Source organism: Silene latifolia, chromosome 2 (assembly GCF_048544455.1).
Source record: "Silene latifolia isolate original U9 population chromosome 2, ASM4854445v1, whole genome shotgun sequence".
NCBI lineage: Eukaryota > Viridiplantae > Streptophyta > Magnoliopsida > Caryophyllales > Caryophyllaceae > Silene > Silene latifolia.
The window spans coordinates 34,355,593-34,366,789 of NC_133527.1; the positions used below are offsets into that span (position 1 = coordinate 34,355,593).

General features: G+C 37.1%; 1 protein-coding gene across 1 annotated transcript; it reads left to right on the forward strand.

Moving 5' to 3' along the window:
- The first annotated feature begins 7,524 nt into the window (after positions 1-7,524).
- On the forward strand, positions 7,525-8,316 carry LOC141638988 (protein FAR1-RELATED SEQUENCE 7-like). Its single transcript, XM_074448175.1, has one exon. It carries the CDS (start codon positions 7,525-7,527, stop codon positions 8,314-8,316), a length of 792 nt encoding a protein of 263 aa, XP_074304276.1.
- The last annotated feature ends 2,881 nt before the right edge of the window (positions 8,317-11,197 follow it).

Here is an 11,197-nt window from a genome sequence, read left to right on the forward strand (position 1 = left end):
ATATCTAGCTAAATTAAGTAATATATAAAACTTTATTCCATTACATTTTTATCTTTTTAATGAATATATACTTATAATTAAACTCTAATATTTTATCTAAATTCATAATTATAATTTTTTTCATGAAAATAAAACAAAGTTGGTATTAAATTATAAATTATAAGTTGCTAAATTTTTCAGTAATGCAATAATTATTATTGTAGAGAATAACTTGACACATACTTACTATTAGCTACATGACAAAAAGCCAAATTCATTAAATAAAATGACAACTTAACTTCTTTGATTAGTTTTCCATTTTAATTTTTTTTGTCTCATATCAAAATACAATGGAGTGAAATATTAAATACTAATGAGTGCAAATTTAAAAATAAATAATACATTATAATAAATAAACTCTGTATAGTGTGCATTGCATGCGCGGGCCGGGATCTGTACTAGTTTCATATTACATGTCATAATTGCATTAGAACATGATTGGTTAGTAAATAAATGTTTGTTGTAGACTAATGTTGATTATTCGCAATGTCATGATGCTGGGTAAGTAGTATTGGCTTCACATATTCATTGAATTGCATTATAACATGAATTGGGAGAATTGTTGGTTATTAGATTGGTTTAAATGGTGAACATGTGCATTCATGTCATATTGTGATTCATGGTTATGTGTAAAGGTATAATTGGCATTTGTTATATGCATTGGTCACTTGTGGAGATTGGAGGAGATGGTTGGTGGAATTTTGGTGTTGTGTTAGGTTATTAAGGAGACGCAAGACGGGTTGGGAGACCATCTTATGCTTGGGTCGCCTCATGGAGCTTTCCACTCCAAGAGGGACGTGCACATTCATGGCTTGAGTATGAAGGGATTCGTGTGGTATCACGACGTCTGGAAGGGGTCCGATTAGCACCTGGGCTCGGCAATGTGGGTGTGTCCTTAGTGTCTTGTTACGAGCTGTGGTCCGGCTGTTGGTGGCGGTGTTGCAATGCCTTCACCGGTTTTATCTTGGAGAAGTAGTAGTTGGTGGTTACATGTTTGATTCATATTCAAGGTGGCATATCATGTTGCATACTCTTGTCACATTGTAGCCACTCGTATTATTGAGACTGACCGTAAATGTTTTCAAATATCTGCGGTGAATCATATGATATTTTCGGTCATATAGGGAGCAATGGTCTGACGGGTAGCATGTGCATATGGGATGGTTCGAGGCTTTGGAGCGGTCCTCACTTTAGTGTGTCGCCACTTTGCTTGTCTTAACTTTTTTAATTTATAACTAGACTCCATTTTATTTAAATGGGTTTGTATAGTTGGGATTGCATTTGAATCCCTGAATATGTAATAACTTAATTTAACTATATACTTATCTATTTTAAATGCTTCCATTTCAATTGTTCGCACTACAACCTTGGAAAACCAAGTTGTGTAGCACTCTCGTTGACTAGGATGACTTTAAGAAATGTCTCCCAATTAATGGGGTGTTACAACACGGGCCAATTTCTATGGCTTAAGCATGACCTATACTGGGTAAAAGGGTTTAGCAAATTTTTATTGCCACAACAGGCTCTAAACCGATAGATTTAAATTCTCGTTAAAGACAACCGTAACAAAGATAAAAATGATGTTCTTTGTACAATTATATCAGAAATTTTATCCATATTAGTAAAGTAGTTAAGTAATCGAGCGAGTTAAAATTTGAATAAGAAGTGTAGAAAAACAGTGCATAACACAATATCAAGTTTACAGTGGTTTCATACCGCAAGTCTGCAATGATAAACTACATACCTACACACGAAGTATGCAAGTGCAATTATGTATCTCTTGAGTCTTGAGTCATGAAAGCTAACGAAAATTGAAGGAAAACTCATCATCAATTTTACAATACATTATAGTTTACTAAAACATAATCATAACATCATTCTCACGAAACTTAAGTTTATAAAAAGTTTATTTGGTTAATAACAACCTATCATATTCCAATTTTTACAAAAAATTCCCTAATATATCCTTTTATTACCAATGATCAACATATATATCTAACTTAACTAGCAAAACTCACATCTAATATCTATTCCAATGATGATTATTCTTAAATTCCTTACTTATTTACATTCAAATAATTAAACTTATGTTTAATACCCAAACTAAACCTCTTTTATTGCCTCAATCTTCCTCCCACTAGCCACCCTGACCACGGTTGTACACAATGACTACTAAGTTTGATACAGTAAAGCCTTGTTATTTTAGATTGAAACTGTCTGTATTGAATCGAACTGAATTTAATGGAGCTGAACTAAACTTAATGAAGCTAAACTTAATGGAGCTAAACAAAACCGAACTGAATATAGCTGAACTGGACTGAAATGAGCTAAAATTAAGTGTGAAAGAACAAGGCCAACTTTACGATGATACTATCCGTTTTAAGTTTAAGAAGGGTCAAATACATATAATTTGTGTGTATAAAAATACATTGAAAAAAAGCAATATATTTGTTTTATATAAAATAAATGGTATAATATTTGACTTATTGCTTATGTTTAAGATGAATAGTATCGTCTAAAACAAGAATGAGAATATATGAATTTAAATATTCCTCGACTCTCAAGACTCTTCTCAAGCCAAACAATCAAAACTAAGACCATCCCCAAGCAAGGTCAATTGCTAGGTCATGACCTTGCTTAGGCCACCTTAATCATGATTAAGTAGCAAATTAACGTGACCTTCTTGCCAAAGAGGTCAGTTGGTGACTTCTTCTTAAACTTATTGACCCAGTTGGTGACCCCCTAGGTGTCATCTTCTGGTTGGTTGGAATAATTAAAAAAAGCCAGAAATCAAATGCTTGGAGATGTTGACCGCCTGCCACAGTGCCTTCATCAAACGCTTTTCCTCTTTTCTGCAAAAGATAAAGAAGAAGATATAAAAAAGTAAATTAAGAATTGTAACCAAAGTAAGAACCAAAAAATATACCCATACAAAAACCAACTATATTTTTTAATTATCTATAGAATGAACTCAATTTTGGAATATTTTGATACAGTTTCACAAAAGACATTAAATACACAACTAATGGGTTAGTAATTACAGTAAAGTTAATTAAATTATTTACCTCAATTAAGGATGTAATGATTTATCAATTGTTGATGTCGATCTGGGTAAAACAAGGGAGGGGAATTGATTTATCAATTGGTTGATGTTGATGTAGATCTAAGTTGATGTCGATTTATCCGTGCATGCAAGTGTAAGATTGAAGATGAAGAGAAAGAAATAAAAGATCGCTGATGGAAGATAGGAGATACTTGATGATCGATGATATCAAACCGCCAATGGTCGTTGATGATGATCGATGATGTCAAACCGCCAATGATCGTTGATGAAGATCGCTGATGGTGATCGATGATCATGAAGATCGTTGATGGAGATCGATGACTCGTTTTGCTAGTGATGGAGATCGATGACTCATTTTGATAGGAGATTTGCGAAATAATATACAAATAAGATGTCGATGACTCGATTTGGGATGGTGATTTGCGAAATAAGTTGTAAATAAGGTATCGATGATGAGATTTAGGAGATGGAAGATGTCGATGTCGATGAACAAAGCACAAAAATTTGGGATGAAGAAATGGGAACAGATGGAAGAAATAAGGAGATGTAAGATATTAGCTAGAATGTCGAGATAAAACAAGAGATGATTTGGGAAATAAAAGACACAAATTCTCATTGAAGACGACCTATATCTATAACAACTCGACCCGCCACGTCATAACACAACCTCAATAAGATGATATGTGTACATTTGGGCCTAATATTTGTCCTCACTTAAGCCCAAAAGCACAAGGCCTTGTTACTAAGTGGTGGGTGAGAGCCCTTATAAATATCTCATAAGCCAGTCAATTTCCCGATGTGGGACAACTTCTCTCCCAATCACTTGGGGTGTTACAAACTCCCCCACTTAAAGAACACAACGTCCTCGTTGTGCCTCAAACTTGACCGCAACCAAGCCCAGAATCGTCCCCCGCTAGGTGGGTGACCCGGGCACTCCTGACTACAGGCTCACCACACGGTCGCAGGGTTGCTCTAATACCATTTATAACAACTCGACCCGCCACGTCATAACACAACCTCAATAAGATGAGATGTGTACCTTCGGTCGTATTATTTGTCCTCACTTAAGCCCAAAAGCACAAGGCCTTGTTACTAAGTGGTGGGTGGGAGCCCTTATAAATATCTCATAAGCCAGTCAATTTCCCGATGTGGGACAACTTCCCTCCCAATCACTTGGGGTGTTACAATATCCGTCACAAGGGAAAGACGGGTCAAATAGTTGCATATTTGGCTGAAATGGGTGGGTGGTTTTGCTAGTGGGCTTATTATTATATGCTCAAGAGTCTCGTTTATTGTGCAGGTTACAATTATCACCCTTTTGAGCAGACGTTAGTCACACTCAAATCAGCTTTTCAAAAAAAAAATCCTAGGCAATCTTCTTCTTCCATGAACTTCTTCTTTGTTGCATAATTTCTCTGTAAAATTATGTAAATCTTCACCAAAAATAACAAAACAAGAAATTATTGTTCACTAAAAAAATGGCAGAGGAAGAACTTTGCTTGGCTTTAGAGACGGTTTTAGAAGATAATGTGTGTGTTGTTGATAACGATGATAGTGTGGTTCCAGTCGTTACTGACGATGAATTTGTGACGATGATGATAAATAAAGGTTCGTCTTTGTCCCTTTTTATGATGGTAAATATTTTTGTTGTGTTTGTCGATGATATTCAGGGCATTATAGATCAATTTAGGGCAACTTTTTTTTTGTGTTTTTCATTCTTTCGTGTTCTATATTTGGTTGTCTTCTACATAATATCCTAAGTTCGTAATTTTTGATGTGGCTGATATAGTGTTGTTGTTAATGGATATCGGAGGATGATGAATATGGGACGATGATTATAATACTCTTAAGATTGATTATTATTGTATCTTACTTCAAAATATGAGCATTCCTTCGAAATGAACATGAGATTGGAAATCTTACAAACAAGAACTGTTTATATATTCATCTTGTTGTCGATAATTTTTCTGTCAAATTTGTTTCCCAATTTATAATACATTGTATGTTGTTTTGTTGTTTTTAGCAGAGTACGGTTTTCGGCTACTGTTCCAAAATCACGTATTTAATTTGGTATTTCCTGTCGCAGGTACTGACCTATCTGGGTCTCTTCTTGGAATCAAAGCTGCGAAATGGGAGCACATTTACGCTCTCTATATCAAACATTCGCAACATATTGGATTTAGTGTCAATAAATCCACATCTCGTAGGGCTGGCAGTAAAGATCGACCGTTCATTGAGCGATACTTTCGATGCTCTAGCGAAGGGAATCACGGGAACAAGACTAAAGGTGGTTTCAGTGGTGGCGTTGAAATAGTCAATAGCAACTTGAGGAATGTCTCAATTACTCGTTGTGAGTGCAAGGCTTGTGTCCGGACGCAAGAAAATGAGGAAGGATTATGGGAGGTACTGCAGCATGAGATCGAACATAATCACCCGTTAACCCCCCCCCCCCCCCTGAGTGGCAGCATCACCATAGGTCCGAGCGTAAAATTTCAGAAGCCGAGGGCGAGTTAATAAAGGCAATGCCTGAAGCGCACGTGCCTCCTTCTGTGCAATTCAGAGTTGCTGCGGCTGCTGATGGTGGTGATGAGTTTTTTGGGCACACAAAGCGAGATCATATTAACTAGGTTAATAGACTACGGATAAAAAAAATTGAAGGAGGTGATGCAGCAACATTGATCAACCTGTTAACAAGTAGGCAAGCGGAGGAGTCGGGTTTCTTTTTCCGTGTCCAATTTAATGAAGAAGGAAGATTAACATATTCTGGCGGGACGCGATGATGAGGGAGGACTATTTGTTGTACCGAGACGTTATCATATTTGATACTACCTATCGTACGAATAGGTACAATCTTATTTGTGGAGTCTTTGTTGGTATCAACAATCATTGGTCGAATGTTATGTTTGGTTGTGCTTTCCTGTCAAACGAGAATCAAGAATCATTTGAATGGTTATTCAAAGTCTTCAATGAATCCATGGGCGATGAAATCCTATCAGTCTCTATCTTCACAGACCAAGACCAAGCGATAGAAATTGCTATAAAAGAGGTTTGACATTATCTCATTAGAGCTGACAACATAAAAATGTTAAACAGACCATGTCGCCATCTTTGCATATAAATGTTATCAAGATCACCTTACATTACTGTCTAAGCTATCAACATTTTTACGCTCTAATTACCATGTCACCACCTGAGCTGATATATGTTCCTCCTGCTACCAATCTTAAAAGTGGTAACATTTATGATTGTGACTGTGACATTTTAACACATTTAACAGATGACATCATTGCCAGACTAAATGTTCTAATATAAGATTTTGCCACTTCATATAAATAATTTTTGATACTGCTTACACTACTGTCTAAGCAACCAATATTTGTAATTCTATTTACCATGTCACCACCTGAGATGATATATGTTCCTCCTTTTATCAAATTACACCATCTTGCTCTATAAATGTTACCTGTATAAGTTTTTGGCACGTTTTATGAATAATCTTGTATACTGCCTACATTATTGTCTAAACTACCAACATTTGTATTTTTTATTTACATGTTGCTTTATGAACTGATATATGTTCCTCCTGCAATCAATATGAAAAGTGGTGACATTTAAAGCACAATGACAGTAACATTGTAACACATTTATCAGTTGACACCATTCTCATCTACAAATGTTATCAAAATAAAAAAATTGATATTGCTTACATTGCTCTCTAAGCAACCAACATTTCTTATTGTAATTACCATGTCACCATCTCAGCTCATATATGTCCCTCCTTTTAACAAACTACACCACTATTGACATTTCATACAAATATTTTCTTTTACTGCTTACAATACTTGTCTAAACTACCACCATTTGTTATAACTCATTAATATGTTGCCATATGACCTGATTTATGTTCCTCATAATATCAATCTAAAGAGTGCTTACATTCTAACGACTTTGACACTAACATTGTACCAGGTTCATCAAATGTCACCTTCTTCATGTATAAATGTTGGTTGTATAAGATCTTCACACATCAATTAAATAATTTTGTATACCCTTTACAATTTTGTCTAACCTATCAACATTTATATTTATAATGAACATGTTACCATTTTTTCAATTGTTATATTTTACACACTCGAAAGTGGACACATTACTGACCATTACAATGGTTACATTTATGCACTAAACCATGAACAAAGCAGATGTAACCATCTGAATTGATATTTTTGTGATCACATATAATAATGGTTACATTTCCATAGGTGTATCCCACATCAAGACATAGGTTATGTTAATGACATATTCAACAAAACGCCATATCTCACTTTGGGAAATTAAAGGGTTATCGACCGTTTCAGAACTTATTCAACAAATGTCTTAACGGTTGTTACAATGAGGTTGAATTTGAAGATACTTGGCGGAAAATGTTGAAAGACTATGGATTAGAGGGCCATTCATGGTTTAAGAGATTATATAAACATCGAGTGAAATGGAGCACTGCATTGAACAATGAATACTTTTCAGCCTGTATATTATCGTCTCAGAGGAGCGAGAGCACAAACCATGCTATAGGTTTCCAAGCTTCAAAGACCACTTCAGTCACCGCTTTCTTTGGGATATTTGAAAGCACGGTGAAAAGATGGAGAAGTGAGGAGGAGCGGAAAGAATTCAACGGTATAAGATCTACCCCAATCTCCGTGTACCCTCTTACTGATCTCTTGCTGCATGTATCTCAAGTTTATATTGTCGAGCTCTTTCGCATCTTTGAGAAAGAATTTGCTCTTGCCATGAGGACTCGGGCCACTATCTTACCAGTCGATGATCCTCTGTTGGTGTACCGCGTCCAACCTGCTGTTTCTGAAGAAGGGCCACATCATGTTACATATGATTGCTCTAATCAGTTAATTGAATGTACTTGCCGAAATCTCCAAGTTATGGGAATGTTCTGCAATCACATTATCCGCGTCTTCCACATGCCTTCTGTGGGTGAGATAACGTCCAGGTATATATTGCGCCGATGGACTAAATTTTCAAAAACAGCTGTGTGGGAGAGGCTCCTCCCAAGCGACATTCGTAGAAGCGTTGCTAACGACGCCATCAACTGGCATCGTTTAATGTTGATAGCTACCAACCATCTTATCACTAAATGCCACAATGTGGTTGAGGCAAGAACTATTTTTGAGAAACTGTGTGTGAAGGCTAATGAAGAAGTGTAGTCGTTACTGTCCAAACTTAGTATGGAAGAAGAACTACGTAACGAAGATGCACCCAACGTTGAGCCGACTGGTCCCCCAATTCTAGATCCACTACGTTGTACGACAAAGGGTCGTAGTGCACGTAAAAAAAAGGAATTTGGGGACAAAGAAGAGGGCTAATAAAGCGACCGAAGAACGCAGTACCATGTACACCGCTGTTCCGCGCCTCATTTGAATTCCACGGTTCCACATGAAATAGGTGAAACATTTTGGGAAGTTTTTTTGGCTGAAGATGAACTGTTTGTTAGACCAGTTAATTTTGTGTCAACACTGTACTCATATAAGCTGTAACATATATGAAATCAGATTGATATATCTGCGTTCATACATGTTACCATTTTATGATGCTACAAACTGGTCACATTTGTGTAACAAAGTGGTGCCATTATCACTTATACTCCAATGTCACCATTTTTAGTCTAAACTAGTTGGTTGCACGGCGCGCGATGCGCGCCGTACCCCAAGTTATTCTAATCGTTTACGTTTCAAATGCGTAGTAATGAATCTTGATCTAGTTTGGTTTTCTATACATTTTGAGTGGCCATCACAATGAAATTCTTGTCGTTATAATTTTTTGGTTGTTCGAATCGATTGCAAACAAGATCACATTCGTAAAGATTTCGTATCTAACTTTGGTTGGAATTTGAATATACGATCTGGTTCGGTTGTCTGTATACGTTGAGTGTCGATCACAATGAAACTCTTGTTGTTATATTATTTGATGGTTGAATCAATTGCAAACAAAATTATAATCATTCGTAAATAATTTTTATTTAACTTTACTGAGAGCATAAATATCCAAATATAACTACACTTTTTGCTTAGATGGTTAATTGTTAAAGAACACAATTACATAGACTACATAAGACATTAGTACTATATTGTACTTTGCGAAGTAACGTAAACATCACATCTCCTCCTCATCTCCCTCCTCATACTAATCGCTCTTTTCCCCTTAGCCCTCCTTAATCCTCCTCTTCTTTCTCCCTTTCCCCAACCTTACTCACCCACTACTTCGTCATCCTCTTTATCTCCCTCTTTCCTCTTCAACGCCGTCGCATCCTAAACCACCTTCTCTTCTTCAACCTTGTAGTCCATTTCCCCTTTCTCCTTCCCTATGTCCTCCTTCTTCCCTTTCCCATTCCTCCTCCCTTATACCTATTATGTTCCTTTATCCTGCTCTTATATATCCTCCATTTCCCCTCATCCTCCTGCTTCTCTCGTATTACTCCTCTCCTTTTTACTCCTCCACACACATCTTCCCCTTACTCTCCCCCTTCCCGCCTCTTTATCTTCACCCCATATTCTTTCCCCCTTTACTTTCTTTATGGACATCCATCTTTTTCCCTTTCCCCTCATCCGCATTATCCTCCTTCCTCTTCTCCTCCTACTATTTGTCCTCCTACCCTTACCCTTACCCTCTTCCTCCTTTTCTACCTTATTCCTCTCCCTCTCCTCATCGTACGCCTCTTACCCTCTCTCCTTTCTCTTTAACATTTGCGCCTCATCCTCCTCCGCCTTTTTATCAGCCTCCTTATCCCTTTTCTTATTCATCCTCCCCCTTTTATTACTGTGGCTCCCTGCCTTCTCTTGTGTTTTCTCCGTCATTTTTCCTATGCTTCTTCCAACAAAATGACATTTTGATTAAGATTGTCTCGATTAACTGATACATTAGTGAAAAGGAAACTTGATAGGTTTAATACATTTTTTTCTATTTATTTTAATTTATTCATTTTAATCATTACTCTTTCTATTACTACTCCTACTCCTACTCCTCTTTCTCCTCATACTACTCGCCCTTCCCTCCTTAACCCTTACTACTCCTTTTTCCCCAGTTCATCCCTCTCTCACAGTTTATCATTTTTCTCTTCAACGTTTTTGAGCCCTCAAACACCTTATCTCCTCCTCACTTTTCTACTCATACTATTCGGCATTCTCCCTTTACCCTTCTTATTTCTCCTCCACCTCTTTCCCCTCGTTCATCTCCCTCGCCATCCCCCTCGTCCTTCTATTTCTCTCTCCCTTTTCTCTCCAACGTCGTTGCATACTCGCATCCTAAAAGCTCCCCCTTTTCATCCTCGTGGTCCTTATCCGTAACTTTCTTCCTCCTTCTCCCATATACCTTCCATGTCCTCCCATCCTCTTATATATCCTCTTCACCCACTTGTTCTCATACTGTTATTCCTCCCATTTTTCCTCGTACCACTCCTCCATATATTCTTGTTTCTCCTTCCTTCCTCTTTTTCTTTCCTTTTATCGTTCACATCCTTCTAATTTCCCTCTCTCTACCTCCTATTTTCCCTTTTTTTCTCCTTCTCAACCTACATCCCTTTCCCCCATTCGTATTCTCCTTCTTTCTTTTCTTCTTATACTATTTGTCATAACATCCTTAGCCCTTCCTCTTTCTCTTTCCCCCATTCCCCACCCCATTCCCCTCATTCTCTTCTTTCCCCCCTCTATTTTCTCTTTAACGTTGTCAACTCCTAATCCTATCCTCTTCCCTCTTCTCATCCTCCCTGACTAATGAAAATGAAATTCGAAACGTTTGATATTTTTTTAAAAGTAGATTTCTGTTATAATTTTTAAAATTTCTCATTATAATCACTTCTCCTTCTATTACTACTATTTCACCTCCCTTTTCTCCTCTTACTACTCGCCATTTGCCTTTTAACCCCTCTTCCTCTACCTCTCATTCTCCCTCTTTCTTGTCCTCCTCTTTCTCTCTCCATTTTCTCTATGACATCCTCGCGAGCTTAACCACCTCCTTCTCCCTCTTCTCCCTCCTTCACTTTCTCTCATAACACTTCTTCACTTTCTCCCTGAACTATTCATGCTTATCTTT

Coding starts and splice junctions, on each gene's coding strand:
- LOC141638988 (XM_074448175.1), top strand. CDS start 7,525: ATGTTGAAAGACTATGGATTAGAGGGCCATTCATGGTTTAAGAGATTA.